Genomic DNA, 15,553 nt, shown 5'->3' with positions numbered 1-15,553 from the left:
CTTGAATTTACCACAAAATGTATGTTGTCTATGTAGTCTTTCCAAATATGATCCAGTTCACATTGCATGTAAAGTAGTAAATGGTACTCGGATGATTCGCCTAAAAACGTTTCGCCGACGGACGTTTGACAGACGGACAGGTCGCCGAATGGACGTTCCGCCGAACGTTCATTCGGCCGAATGAACGTTCGGCCGAATGGAGGTTTCGCCGAAACGGGATTTGCGCGCTCGCCCCTCCCCCGGATCGTGTGTGTACAAGTTTTTCAACCTCGGCCCGCGGGCCATATACGGCCCGTTAGGATTTTTAATCCGGCCCGCCGCCGGCGTTGTCCAAATTATAGTAAAAATCAATGATTCATTTCCCTTTGCCGCTCATCACGCTCAATTTATTAGTCTACCGTCAATGGCAGCCCTGGAATAAGCACTCTTGGGCGGGCATGTCAGCCCGGGAATAAGCATGATTGTCAAACGTCCGTCGGCGAAACGTCTTTAGGCGAATCATCCGGTCACGGTAGTAAATGGTAAACTGCTACATGATAACAAGAAGGAAAGATTGAATTGTATGGAATTATGCAAGAGGATACAAGCTGAGTAACAAAAGGCACCGTCCACACCTCTTGAATGAACAAAAAAACAACATTACGCTGTGGAATTTAATGTGTTAGATCTTGGCTCTATTGTATACTCAGTAACTACTGTTGTAACAAATGTGGAATCTGACAGGTCCCTTTCTATAGCTACTGTATTAAGGCAGAGGAAAGTTTACAAAAAAAATCTATTCATAGATGGACACAATAAATATGATTGTATATGATCACATAGGCATTTCTTTACAATAATTCAAATTCATGTAGAGTGCACTTAAAAGGAGTGTACGTGTGTACTGTTTAGGACAAGTGCAGAGTTCTTGTAGTGGTGAAATTATACACCTTATTCATAAAAAAACAGATAACATCAGCATGATGAAAAGCTCGAGTTAGACAATATTTGCATAGGATTTGTCTTGACATTCTGTACATTCTCATTAATACTCTCCGTGGGGGAGGAAGAATTGACAACTAAAGTGTTCAATCTTTGCTACTTCCAATTCTCACATTGAATAAAGTAGGAGGAAACTTTCTTGGTTCTGATCTCTTCTGACATTACGTGTCCAAGGTGGGTTTGTTTTCTCTATAAAAGTGCAATTAAAAAGATCCAATGTGTTGAATACTCAGAGGAACCCAGCTCTTTGCAGATACAGATCCAGTAAGAAAGTTTTTTATAAATATATTTTTACCCCCCCCCCCCCCACACACACACACAAAAAAACAACAGGATATATCCATTAATCAGGAGACGTAGTTAATAAAACATCTTTTCTACAGCATGCACCTTGGAGGTGACGTTAGAGAAACAAGTCCAATTCTCTTTTTTTAGTCACCTGGTGTCAGTGTTTCCTCCTTTTTGACTTGAGGTCAGTGTTTCCTCGTTTTTGACTTGAGGTCAGTGTTTCCTTGATTTTAATGTCTTGAGGCTCATCTCTTCCTAAAAAAAAATAGTGCACGTCCCTAAATAGGGTCCACTCTTTTAACACAATGTGGTCTAACAGGAGCGGATTGTTCTTGATTGGAGCAGAAAAAAAACCTTAAATGCACTTGTATAACCCACTCCAGTTTTTTTTACAGCGCTGTGTAAAGGTTGTTGCCCCTTCTTGATTTCTTATTTTACTACATATTAAAAAGATCAAACCAATTTGCATTTCACAGAAAGACAACCCAAGAAAAAAATAATCCCAATTGACACTTTAATCTACCGAACATTTCTAAAATTTTGGGGCTTCAGAGAACCGCTGTCAAAGCCATTATCCGCAAGGGTTTGTCGACCAACTGAAATTACTTCAACAATAACTTATCCAAGAAGTTACAAAAGGGCCTGGCTTAGCTCAAGAAGGTCAGAATTTATAACTACAATAAAATAAGACACTGGTCAAAAATGACATTCATTGTAGAAAAAAAATCTTCAAGAATTTGAGAAAAACTGTCAACTGACAAATCAAAAATAACTTCCTCGAAACTGTTAAATCTGGCATAAGTATGGCACAACATTAAATCATTTAACATACCGCTTATCCTCACAAGGGTCACGGGGGGTCCTGGAGCTTATTGCCAACTACGGGCACCAGGCAGGGGACACCCATAATTGGTGGCCAGCCAATCACAGGGCACAAGGAGAGGGACAACCATTCACGCTCACACTCATACTTAGGGGCAATTTAGAGTGCTCAACTAGCCTACCCTGCGTGTTTTTGGGATGTTGGAGGAAATCCGAGTACCTGGAGAAAACCCACGCAAGCCCCGGGCGAACAAAGCCAACTGGGGCCCTATGGCACAACATTTTATTAAAACATTATGCCAAGTGTGTGATGTTCTGGTGGTGCTTTGCTACCACTTACTCTGAAATAATAATAAATGTTTTGGACTGGCTGAGTTCCGGATTAAAATCCAATTAAAATTGTGTGACCCTAAAGTGACAGTTCAAGGTGGAAAAGGGAGTTGAAACAATTCTGAAAAGAAGATTGCCTAAAATTCTTACACAGTGACGTGAAAGACGTCAATTGTCACAAACGCTTGATTTCGGTTATTTCTGCCAAAGGGGGCGCAGCTAGCTATTAGTTTCAAGGGAGATTGGCTTTTTAACATGTGGTCATATTTTCATTGTTTCTCTGCTTTAGTAAGTTCACTCTTTACTGTATTTAAAATCTGTTATTGTTCCTTGATTCATTCATTCATCTTCCATACCGCACATCCGCGAAAAGGTTGCGGGGGTTGCTGGAGCCTAACTGACTGACTTCGGGCAAAAGGCAGACTACACCCTAGACTGGTCGCCAGTCAGTCGTAGGGCACACATGACCGTACGAACCCACTGTTCCTTGCGTTGTTTTTTGTAATATTATAGTTGGATTGATGGACTGAAACTTTAGTCTGTGGTAAATATGCAAAACAAAAAACTGAAATAAAGAAGGGTGTAAGCCCTTTTTCAACAGCACTGTACAAGGAAGTTCAAATGGAAATGGCCAAACCAGAACTACGTGATTTGACCCCAGCCAATCACAGCACCAATCAACTTCACAATATGAATTTGTTAGTGTGAGACTTTTTTTGTTTTTGAAAATTTCCCCCTACTCCAGCTGTTATTGAATAGTTACGCTATATAGTGGAGTTTGTGATTCCAATTTACACTATCAAAGTGCACACAGTTGTGGCAATATAATGCCTTTTCTGACAAAAAAAATACATGTTCTGACACATCTTCTCATTCCACAATTTTGTTGGCTCCACATTTGTCTCCATGAGAGCTAAACAACACTTTTATCATGTGCATCTCCTCCCAAAGAACCTTGCATAATAAATTGAAAATTAGAAAGATCACAGAATTTAATTTCTCCGATTTTTAGAAGTGGAGGAAAAAAAGTGGAAGTGGCGGCAGACTTTTTTTTAGCAACGCCTGTACAGTGGTACCTCGACATACGAGCAATTTGAGATATGAGTAAAATTTTGAGCAAATATTTATCTTGAGATATGAGACAAATTTTGATATACGAGTAGACAGCGGACGCGAGAGGCTGCTCATAAGAACATCATGGGCACTGTCTCCCTCACCCCCGCAACTCCCTCGTGTAATGTCTCTCTACGAGCACTGGGCGGAGCGTTGCATTTTTTCAGTGTTTTTTTCCCCCACTTAGTCAGTGCGAATGGCGTATATACTACTTCTCGTTGGCAAGTGGTTGTGCGTTATCCTAGTGTGAGGACATTTGTGTGCATCATTTAGGGAATATTTTGAAAGGAATACAAAAGCAAACAACCCTCGATAGGTTGCATCTGAAAGTCAGGGTGGAGGCGGGGCAAATCGAGCCAACCCGGGAGGAGAAAGGTATCAAAATGTCAAACAAAATTAGAATTAAGTTTAGTGTTAGATTAAATTTATTTTTGAGTGTATCTGAATCGTAATACAAGTTCATTTAAATTTGTTTATATTATGTTACAAGCGTGTTGCCGTGCAAAAAGTCTCCCCCCTCTCTCTCTCTCTGTTGCTCTCTCTCTCCTTTCCACAAAATCTGTCTAATTTTAGTACTAGTAAACACATTTCAGTGCTACTAAACCACTAGTTATTTGTTACTTTGTTAATAGATGGCGAATTAAAACAAATAAAAAATAAATTCCAATCCAATATCCTGTTTTGGGTCTTTTTTCAGAGGGTTGGAACTAATTAATTTGTTTTCAGTTCATTTCTATGGGAAACGTTCGTTTGAGTTACGAGAAAATCGACATACGAGCTCAGTCCCGGAACGCATTAAGCTCCTATCTCGAGGTACCACTGTACTATTTTAGACAATCAAGAACCAGATTTCCCTCCTTTACTCGTGACCTCAGTAACACTCACTGTCACAAGCACCTGTGTATGAGTCGATTACTTTGTGTGTGTGGATAACTGACATTACAAAATGGCTGCACTCATATGCAGCGTTATTTTCTTACATCAGCGGTCTAAAAAATGTGCAATTTGGAAACTCAAATACTTTGTTATTCATACTAGTTGTGGTCTGTCCCTTTAAAAAAAGAGGACACCATCTATCACTCCTTCTGTTGTGTTAAAGAACACATCAAAATCCAGACCAAACCTGTGTTATAATGCTCACAACGAGGGGCAGGGTGTGGCACAATGCGTCCTTCGGGACCACAAGCATTTGTTTCAGCTCTTTTGCAGATCGCTTCGATGGTCAGTGCATTTCTATCGAGTCAAAGGTAAAGAAAAAAAACATGCATAAAACACCAAGACCAAACCACCCAACCACCGCAACAATTAAAACAACAAAAACAATTTGACATCAGTAACAGTCTTATAAAACATAGAAGGGGGACTTGGAGGGTGAGGCGCTTACCGTTAGCTGCCCTGTAAGTTGATGCGCACATTGGAATTGAGAAATGGGGTGCATGATGGGAGGTCATGTCACCCTAAACTTCAAAAGACTTTGCCTCTGTACATTCGAGCTCTGAATATAGGAACCATAAAAGAACATGAAGTCAAATTGCACGTTCAATATTTCCCTGCAATTTTATCAGCCTGAGAGCTGATGTTTCTGTTTGTATTATAAGTGTCTTTTTAAAAGAACAGGGTAAGCTTGTTTTCATTTCATGATCTAAACATTGAGCTGACACTAAAGGGATTCCATCCTGTGTTGTGCGCACCTCCATAAGTAATATTTACACTGGCATCAAGCTTCAAAACTAACAATTCAAAAAGAAAAAGGTGCGATATATGGTGAATAAGAGCTGCAATCCTTCCTCAAGAGGAACGTTGTATTCATAAGTGCCATAAGTTTGGAGTGTGTGTATCGCCTTCACATATATTTCACTCGAAAATGTGTCAGACTGGCGAGGCAGTATTTGCTTTTTTGGTACTCATTCGTTTGCCTTTATGTAACCACACGTCAAAAGACTGGAATGATGTAATGCCTTGAGAAGCAAGATGAGGTGGCACCTCCTGGTTGCATCCAATGATGACATCTGTAGACATTAGAAGAGAGAGAAGAGGTCCACGTCTGTCCTGGTCCAGGAGCGGTCTGGAGCTTCAGTAACGATGGGTTTGGTGGGAGTACTGGGAGCTCTGTTGGGAGGCCGAGGTGTATCCCATTGTGCTCTGTGGCTGAGTGGGACCTTGGGTGCTTTGGTAACCAAGGCGGGAAGAGGAGTGCTAATGGACAGAAAAGAAAAACAACATATTTCACTGAATTATGGAACAGTATACATGGTTCATTCCAGAATTGTTGGACATTTTACAACCCCAAATCTACTGAAGTAGGGATGTTGCATTAAACATGAATTTAAAAAAAAATGATACAATGATTTGGAAATGGGTACACGGTCGATTGGTCGCCGGTCTTTTGGTCGCCGATCTTTTGGTCGCCGATCTTTTGGTCGCCGATCTTTTGGTCGCCGGTCTTTTGGTCGCCCGGAAGGTAAGTGATAATTACCATTTAAATCGTTGCTCAAATTCCCTAAATACAAACTGCGAATTACTATTTAGTCATACTTAATGCCCTAGTAATTATTAGGCTAAAGAAAAGCTCCAAATTTCCCGGACTTTTATTGTTTTTGTTGGAGGACTTGTTAAAACCCTGACTGACGTAGCTTCTTAAAGGGACAACGCATGTAGTACATACAAACTCTTATATTGTCATTTGCCATTGTTGGCTTTTATTGATGCGTAGACCGTGTTGTTTTACCTTGTTTTGTCGCCGGTCTTTTGGTCGTCGGTCTTTTGGTCGCCGGTCTTTTGGTCGCCGGTCTTTTGGTCGCCGGTCTTTTGGTCGCCGGTCTTTTGGTCGCCCGTTGTCGCGGTCGGGGCGACCAAAAGACCGCGACCAAAAGACCGGCGACCAATCAACCGCACACGTGGAAATGTGTCTATACCAGTCCAGATTTTTATTTCCCTCTTTGACACGGAGGACAAAACGTTATCAGTTTCAAATTTACCTGCATGGTATCAATTTTGTTAACAAGCTTCAACTAGAGCAAGGGTGTCAAACTTGGGTTGGTTCGCGGGCCGCATTAACGTCAATTGGATATCATGTAGGCCAGACCATTTTAGATATAATATTTATTACTATTATATATATATATATTTTTTTTTTATTAACTTATTTATTACCTATCTATTTATGTCTAAATTGTCTTTTCCTGTGTCTGTATTCTCGTCCTCTTGCTACTGTGACAGTGAAATTTCCTGAATACAGGATGAATAAAGTTATGACACCAGTTTACTAAACCTTGGCCTTGTCGATGGATAAAAAAAGCGCATTATTGAACTTAAAATGGCCAATGAACATTGTATTATTCTTGTATATGTGCATTTTCGACCCAGCGGATTGAGTTACTTCAATGTGTTAAAAATAATAAAGTCATACAGAACCAAATGTCATTGTTTTGGTGTCACGAATATCTTTTCCAATCATTCGATCACTGGAAAAACATTGTATAAATGTATGCAAACTTTTGATGAGAGTGATTAAATGGCTACCTACAGCTACATATCTGCAAGCCTGTGTCTATTGGGTAAGCATTAGAATGTGGTATGTGTTAGCCAGTGGGGTTGGAATCAATGATAAGGAAATAGTAGGACAACAGTAACACTAATGTTCCACTGTTGCCTGCAATTGGATATGTCAATCAATACCAACATTTGCTCGTATTTGACAGCTAGCATGTGCCACATTCTATATACACATTATACATTATGCATCTTATACATGGGTAAATATATGGAATAGTCTTGCTCATACAATTTGACAGGAAAATAGATTGTGAGACTACTTTTATTTGATTAGAAAGATAATGGTGGCCCGGTGGGGCAAGTGGTTAGCGTGTCGGCCTCACTCCTGGGTTCAAATCCAGGTCATGTCCATCTGTGTGGAGTTTGCATGTTCTCCCCGGGCCTACGTGGGTTTCCTCCGGGTACTCCGGTTTCCTCCCACATTCCAAAACATGCATGGTAGACTGATTGGACACTCTAAATTGCCCCTAGGTATGGGTGTGACATGTGTGACATGTCGAAGTGTTTAATTTACGCCCCATTAACGATCGCATGTTGGGGATGTGCAACTAGTTTTGACTGGATGTGTATCGGTATTCGATTATTGATGTCTTAATGCGCGTACATTCCAAAAACATGCAGGTTAGGCTGATTGGACACTAAATTGCCCCTAGGTATGGGTGTGAGAGTGCATGTGTGACATGTTGAAGTGTTTAATTTACACCCCATTAACGATCGCATGTCGGGGATGTGCAACTAGTTTTGACTGGATGTATATCGGTATTCGATTACCTCGACCAGCATGGGAGATCTTCCTCATATGAGCAAAGTTGGATTGAGGAAGCAACAGCAAATCACTATCGTGATTATTTCTCCCTGTGTTTCAAGCGCAAATAGAGGGTACAACACATGGTTGTCCGTCTTCTTGTGCCCTGCGATCAGCTGGCCACCGATTCAGGGTGCCCCCCGCCTCTGGCCAGGAGTCAGCTGGGATAGGCTCCAGGACCCCCCACGACCCTAATGAGGATAAAGTGGTTCAGAAAATGAAATGAGAGTTTTCACTAATTTACTATCAATTTATTGCCGACCCCTGACAATAATTGTATGATGCGGATTTTATATATTGAGAGACAAAAAATAGTTAGAGATAAGGATTCGCAGTGTGGAAGGACAGCGTTTAGACATGGCGGCTAGTAAATATCACTCATAGATGTTGCGCGTTACCTTAAAACATTCAGCGTGGAAAGTAGTAGATAGTGGGTGCCAGTGCATTTGGAAGCACCATTTAACCAGATAGTTTATTTTTTGTGTGTGACCTGTCCATTGGTAACATACCAATTCTAATTGCTGAGCTTGGCAGGAGTGGCAAAAAATCTAGCTTTTACCTTGCTTGAAATTGTGATTTTGATCCAAAACAGTATAAAATGTCATTTTAAAATGTGAATAACACATCTGCAAGGACTAAGACAGTTACAAGCAAATTTCTACTGGACCCTACACCTTCTGGCCATTTCCAACTCCTACACTTAGGTAGAGACGATAACCCGGCAGTATTGTACACCTCTTGCGTATACTAGGTGCCCAAAAAGATGATTTTTGACTCCAAAATTGTCTACCCTGAATATTTAACAGCAATGCATTGTACAAACCTGGTACTCTGACTGGAGAACTCCGGTGCCTGATGAGGTACCAGAGGGCCCAATGCGAGGTTTTTTATTTGGGCCGCCCTGGTCCTGCCCATGTAAACCCCCGCCAGTATTGCCTCCCGTAGCCCCGGAGGTACCATTGGTTTGGGTTGAATTCTGCTGAGATGGGGCCTGCTGGGTCGCCGTTTGTTGCTGGTTCTGCGTCTGGGTCTGGCCTGCTGTCTGCTGGTGTTGTTGCGTCTGGTTCTGCAAGCACATAGAAAAATCTCGTAAAATAGAAGCATTGAGTTGAGTTGTTCTGGGAAAACACACTTTTTGGAGTAGCACCACCAATTTCATGATATGCAGCAATGTATGATGACAATAAAGGCTTTTGATTTTTTTGATTTGATTTTTGATTTGATGCAAACTCCACATAGGTGGACATGACCTGGATTTGAACCCAGGACCCCAGAACTGTGAGGTCAACACGCTAACCACTCGCTCCACCGGGCCGCCACAGGAAATTCATAACATTGTGAAATTGTAATATCTGTCATTAAAAATCATCAGGTTCTCAAGATAGACATATTTCTATATATTATATACACAGCTGTGTATGATGACAATAAAGGATTTTGATTTGATTTGATTTGTTTTCAAACTGAATAATTTGATATTTTGCATTTACAAAAACAGGCATTTTAACTTCCTTATGATATTGACCCTAATAATGTGCTTTTGATTCATACAGTATCTCAGAAATACCATAAGCGATGATTTTTATTAAGATTTTCCCTTCAAAGTAACACATTTGTACTCCCTATTAAAACCATGAATATGGAGGTGAAAATTGTGAATCAGGGGCGACCAAAATGCGAGAAATTGTAAAATTCAACAATTTTAAGGCAATTTTAACAGTGCGGCTTATACGCACGGGCTGCTTCTATGCGATAAATACTTTAAATATATCATATCAGACAAACTGTGATATTTGAGAAGTGAAATGAAGTTTAGAGAATTTACAGAAAGTACAAAATTACTGAAACAGAAGTAGGCAGGTGCATAAATTTGGCCACCCCAACGATTATTAGATGAATATGGAGGTGAAAATTGTGAATCAGGGCACGGCTTATACGCGAGAAATTCAAAAATTCAACAATTTTAAGGCAATTTGAAGGTGGCGGCTTATACGTGGGGGCATCTTATATGCGAGTAAATACGGTCAGCCCAAAAAATTATGATTAGTGAAAGGGACATTAAATGACCTTTTCTGGTTTCTCCTCTGGTTCATCCTCATTGAGAAACTCTCTCTTTGGGTATGGGATCTGGCACCCAGCAAACACACTGTGGGAAAAAGACAGATAATGGTCTGTAGTGTTTTAGTACAAGTACTGTACAACGTCAGCTCCTGTAAAAAAAACGGAATGACTTAAACATGATTGTTTTCACGCATTGTGAATTAAATAAAATGATAGGATTACTCACTCAGTGGTTGGTAAAGGCTCCTCCAAGAAGTAGGGGTCCTGCAGTGCTTGTTCTGATGTGATTCTTTTAGTGGGGTCCATTGTAAGGAGTTTTTGGAGCTGAAAGCAGCGAAAGGACAGGTACCTTATTTCTTCTATCAATTACATGATTGGCCTTACTGAAATCTATTGAGTATATTTAAAAGGAAAATCAGAGTTTAACAATATGGAAATATTCGGAGTTTAAATTGTATTTTTTTTTTGCATATTACGGTTTTCTTCTTACACAATCCAGTTACAGTGGTACCTCGAGATACGAGGTTAATTCGTTCCGGGACTGAGCTCGTATGTTGATTTACTCGTAACTCAAATGAGCATTTCCCATAGAAATGAACTAAAATCAAATTAATTCGTTCCAACCCTCTGAAAAAACACCCAAAACAGGGTATTGGATTGGATTTTTTTTCTAATTCGCCATCTATTAACAAAGTAACAAATAACTAGTGTTTTAATAGTACTACAATGTGTTTAACAGTACTAAAATTAGACGGATTTTGCGAAGGGGAGAGAGACGGACAGAGAGAAGGGGACTTTTTGCACGGCAATGCGCTCGTAACATAACAAACATTTAAATGAACTTGGATTACGATGCAGACACACTCAAAAATAAGTTTAATCTAACCTTACACTAAACTTAATTCTAATTTTGTTTTAAATTGTGATACCTTTCTTCTCGCGGGTTGGCTCTATTTGCCTTGACTCCACCCTGACTTTCAGATGTAACCTATTGAGGGTTGTTTGCTTTTGTCTTCCCTTCAAAATATTCCCAAAATGATGCACACAAATGTCCTCACAATAGGATAACGCACGACCACTTGCCAACGAGAATTAGTATAAACGCCATTCGCACTGACTAACGGGAAAAAACACTGAAAAAATGCAACGCTCCGCCCAGTGCTGGTAGAGACATTACACGAGGGAGTTGCGGGGAGAGAGACAGTGCCCATGATGTTCTTATGAGCAGCTTCTCACGTCCGCTGTATGCTCGTGTATCAAAATTTGTCTCGTATCTCGAGATAAATATTTGCCCGAAATTTTACTCATATCTCAAATTGCTCGTATGTTGAGGTACCACTGTACTCATGTTTAATTAATTGAAGAAATAACATTGGCCATCTGGGTAAATAAGAGTATAAATGATTGTTTAAGTATATCAATTTGTCTAGCAATCATTCCAGGCTGCACAACGGTGTCCCTCATCCAAAGTCAACACAGATAGGGTGGAAAATGGATGGATGTTTGTTGACTGAGAAAGTGTGTGTGCATGCGTCTGACTATACAATATAAACTTACCAACATGAAAACTTTGCTATCTGGTTTGACCTTATGTTTCTCCATATATTTGATCAAGCTGCTATTTGCATATCTATAAGAAAAAAATGGATTCACTTGAAGCATGTGGTGTCGAAGAACATTTAAATAATCGAGGTCCTTCAGAATTCACTCACGTTGTTCTTCTGAAATCTTTTTGTAGTGTTGGATATTCAGGCATCTTCCGGATATCTTCCCAGTCTTTATCTGAGTAAAAAAAAAATTCTTTAGAAATTAATGAATTTCTATGCCCCTCACTTGTGATAAAATGTCAAATTTTGCCATGAATATAGAACTACAACAACAACTGCAACAATGAGTCAACATTGGGTATAAGAGAAACACACCTCCAAAGCAGTGTATTAACCATTAAAGGGAAGGAGTTTGAAAATTGTATTGTTATGTTCTCATGTAAAGAGTGCTGTGGTGATACAAAGGGCACATGATTTGTTCGTGTTTTGTTCTGTGTGCTGCTTTGTTTTATTTTTCTTACTTTTTAATTTTACTCCCAACAAGAGATATCTCATTCTAAGTCTGAAATCTGAAAGCTATCTAAACAATTTGTTTTGATAACAAAGGGAGCAAAGATAAGCAAGAAAGAAATGAACTATGAACACACCGCTTCCTTTACTGGATATACTGTGATCCTTCACCACTTTGTGGCTTCAGTACATTGTAGTTTTTTATCTTAAGTACAAAAAAAAAGTTCAGAAAAATGTCAAAACCCACGCTGAAACTCGCGAGCGGAAGATAAAAAAAAAAAATGCCGGAAGTCAGGGCTCCACTTCTTCTGCGCAGAAATGGGTGGCACTCAGCGCTGAGCCCCCGATGAGTCATCGCCTTATCGTGGTGGTGGGGTTTGTGTGTCCCAGTGATCCTTGGACCTATCTTGTCTGGGGCCTTGTGCCCCTGGTTGGGTCACCAACTGGTCTTAGGTGAGGGACCAGACAAAGAATGGCTTAGAAGACTACTAATGATGAGAAAGACCAATGACCTACGGATTCCCTCGCCTGGACACGGGTCACCGGGACCCCACTTTGGAGCCAGGCCTGGAAGAGGGGCACGGTGGCGAGCCCCTGGTGGCCGGGCTCACTAGAACGAGAAGGCTGACGAGGTGGAAGCAGCGAGCTTTCCAAACCCCCCCTAAAATAAAAGAAATGCTGGAGAAATTTCACGAGCTTTCTGTAAACATCCAGAAAAAGTGTTCACGAGTCGTGCAATCACCCACTTTGACGACGTTTGTTGCATTATAAAAACATTATTTAAAGTCATCAAAGGGAATCGTCTTTGGATAGTTTTTTTCTTCTTCAAAATGTCCGTCAACCAGCACTGCAGAAGGGCAACTTAAATCAAAACAGGTAAGAACCAGTAATGACTAATAAAATGGGTGGAAAATTAAATTCCAAAGAAATCACAAAACGTTAATGTTTGTTGTTGATTAATGTTGTTATTGTTGCTTTTTGAATTCTTAATGTTGCATTTATGAGATGTGTGTTCATGAGTTCGTGTGTTTGTGTGCTCTCTCTGTTGCCTACCGTTAGCTTCCTCTTGTTCCCCTGGGTTTCAACACGGTTTGATTTTGTAGGCTTGTTATTTGTTTTAAGACATCAATAAATCATTTTCTTATAATTTTTTCTCATTTTTGTGTTTCTCGCCTCTTTCATACAAAATTGGGATGCTTTGACCAATTTCAAAGGGTTTAGTTGGTAGTTGTGTGAGGACAGTGGAACGAATAAGAAAATTTACAAATGAAGTACCGCTCTACTTTCAAAATTTTCAATTTACGAAAAAAGTTTTGGAACCAAATAATTTCGTACGTAGAGGTACGACTATATACACAAAGATCAACAACAACAACAAAATAATAGATATATAAAACTCCAGCCAGTGTGTTGTTTGTGCAGGTGTGCTTCTTAAAATTTGAAATTAGGGAAGGACTTAGTGTTGTAACTACAGTAAGGGATAGATCAGGGGTGGCAAACATGTGGCTCTCGAGCCGCAGGCGGCTCTTCACTTCTTATCAAATTTTGTATACCTCTGGCTCGGTACCTGGTTCAATGTTTTTATATTTTTATTCTCTCTTAAAACACTCAAATTCATCAGAGCCCATTCAAAACTGGGTTTTGACTGCATCTGACGTAAGAGACCATCAATCATCTGCGCGGGTGTGGCTCTTTGACTTTTAGAGTTTAAAATTTTGCTCTTTGTGTCTAACTTGTTCGCCACCCCTGGGATATACGATACTCCAAATACAGTATAAATGGGTGTGTGCATTTTTGTGGGTTACTTTTATTGCGCACAAACCTGCAGGGTAACCCATGACGCTGAATATCCTGTCCAGCTGGTCATGATGAAAGGGGTTACTGGTTTTGATGTCTTCCTGGCGACAATGAAAAATTGGCTCTGATGTTAGCAGCTCTGCGAAGATACAGCCAATTGCCCAGATATCTGTGATCACGCACAAACACAGACAGACACGTGTAAGCTGATTGCACTTAGTGGTGACACTTTTTTTAAAATTCTGTTCTGTTCTTTATACTGTCTTTCTGCAGGGAGCTGTATGAATTTGCAAGGAACAGATTCCCCTTTGGGTCTAATTTATTCTCAAGGTACCTTAACATAAATACTTAACAGTTTTCCTTGTAACCTTTGGTATTCAGTCAGCATACTTTGTCAGAGTAGCAAACCCGTATAGCACTTTAAGACATCATATAATGCTATAATACTACTTGTAAAATTATAAATGTCATTGTGCACCATCTTGTGTACATTGGAATTTGATAAAGTTGTGTGGCTTTCCATATTAAAATGCATATTTATGGAATATTTATGTTGTCCTATTAAATATGATTTGTACTTATTACAATAAAAAAAACAAAGGCTCATAGGGCCAAATTTTACTTATGGTTTCATTTGAAGGGCCTTTATGTGTTCCAACTAGGGTGGCACCGATGACCTATTAAATAATATTTGTACTTATTACAATAATAAAACTAAATGCTCATAAAAAAAGAAACAAAAATACCGTAACAGACAAGTGTGACTTGACTAATTGATTATTAAATTTGGAAACATTTCTGAGCTAAAAACGGTCCAAATTTAGAACCTCACATTAGCAAGCATTCTTTATACTCTTTATCCATGTTTCTTTTTTTTAAAAAAGGGCAGTAAAAATGTAGTAGTAATTTTTATTTATCCTATTTGTTTTCCAATTTATTTACATTTTCTTAAGCTGCAAGCTGTGACTGAGCATGAATGAATGTACAATGAGTGACATACTGTACATCAGGGGTCTCAAACCGATTCCGTAAAGGGCTGCAGTGGGTCCTGGTCTTTGTTCAAATCGATCTAGTGCCAACAGTTTATACAATGAAGTGTCTTCTAAAATAAGTATCTCCTGACTGCAATCAACTGATCACTTGCAAAAGTTGTCCTCTTGTTCGGTTTGAATGCAAACCTGCTGTACCTGATGTATATAATTCAGCACCAATGTTCCCTCTAATTTTTCGTTGGTCTGGGCAGAAAGACAACCTCCCTGAGCGCACTGAGTACCAGTGTGAGCGACATCATCGGTACTCGGATGATTCGCCTAAAGACAAAACGTCTTTAGGCGAATCATCCAGTCACGACATCATCATTGCTTGCTATGGGCACACCAGTATCACACCTGCCACAAGCAGGTGCATGTCAATGTTCCCTCTAATTTTTCATGTAAAACATGCTGTAAAACACGAAAAACATAAGAGTGGACAGAGCTACTGCCACTGGCTGACGCTTAAACGGCACCATCATGGGGAAAGGGGTAAAAAACAAAAAAAAATTACTGCGCGCCATATGATTGCTGCTGCGCAGAGAAGACGAGAGTAGTGCGCAATTGCGCACGCGCACAGCTTAGAGGGAACATTGTTCAGCACTAAGAGGCCCCCAGCATATTGTACTTGTTTCCTCATGTTCAATATAATTAAGAGACATTCCTAAAGATCCAACATATGTGGAGAGACACACATTTTTTTAAAGATTTTG

At 39.9% G+C, this 15,553-nt stretch overlaps 1 protein-coding gene across 6 annotated transcripts in view; it reads right to left on the bottom strand.

The window, feature by feature from the left end:
- Positions 1–4,092: 4,092 nt before the first annotated feature.
- Positions 4,093–15,553, bottom strand: part of cdk19 (cyclin dependent kinase 19) — a 41,048-nt gene continuing 29,587 nt past the window's right edge. For 2 of the 6 annotated variants that reach the window (XM_077587570.1, XM_077587571.1), the window contains 7 exons: positions 13,835–13,978; positions 11,668–11,737; positions 11,513–11,585; positions 10,182–10,279; positions 9,962–10,040; positions 8,718–8,960; positions 4,093–5,730 (listed from right to left, as the gene is read on the bottom strand). In XM_077587570.1, the coding sequence (XP_077443696.1) occupies positions 5,608–5,730; positions 8,718–8,960; positions 9,962–10,040; positions 10,182–10,279; positions 11,513–11,585; positions 11,668–11,737; positions 13,835–13,978 (830 nt within the window). In that variant the 3' untranslated portion in view covers positions 4,093–5,607. The remainder of the gene's footprint in view (positions 5,731–8,717; positions 8,961–9,961; positions 10,041–10,181; positions 10,280–11,512; positions 11,586–11,667; positions 11,738–13,834; positions 13,979–15,553) is intronic. The other 4 variants (XR_013296889.1, XR_013296888.1, XR_013296887.1 and 1 more) reach the window with 4 other exon arrangements.

This window comes from Stigmatopora argus, chromosome 19 (genome assembly GCF_051989625.1).
Source record: "Stigmatopora argus isolate UIUO_Sarg chromosome 19, RoL_Sarg_1.0, whole genome shotgun sequence".
NCBI classification, from domain to species: Eukaryota; Metazoa; Chordata; class Actinopteri; order Syngnathiformes; family Syngnathidae; genus Stigmatopora; species Stigmatopora argus.
This window is presented reverse-complemented; position numbering and strand designations above follow the sequence as displayed.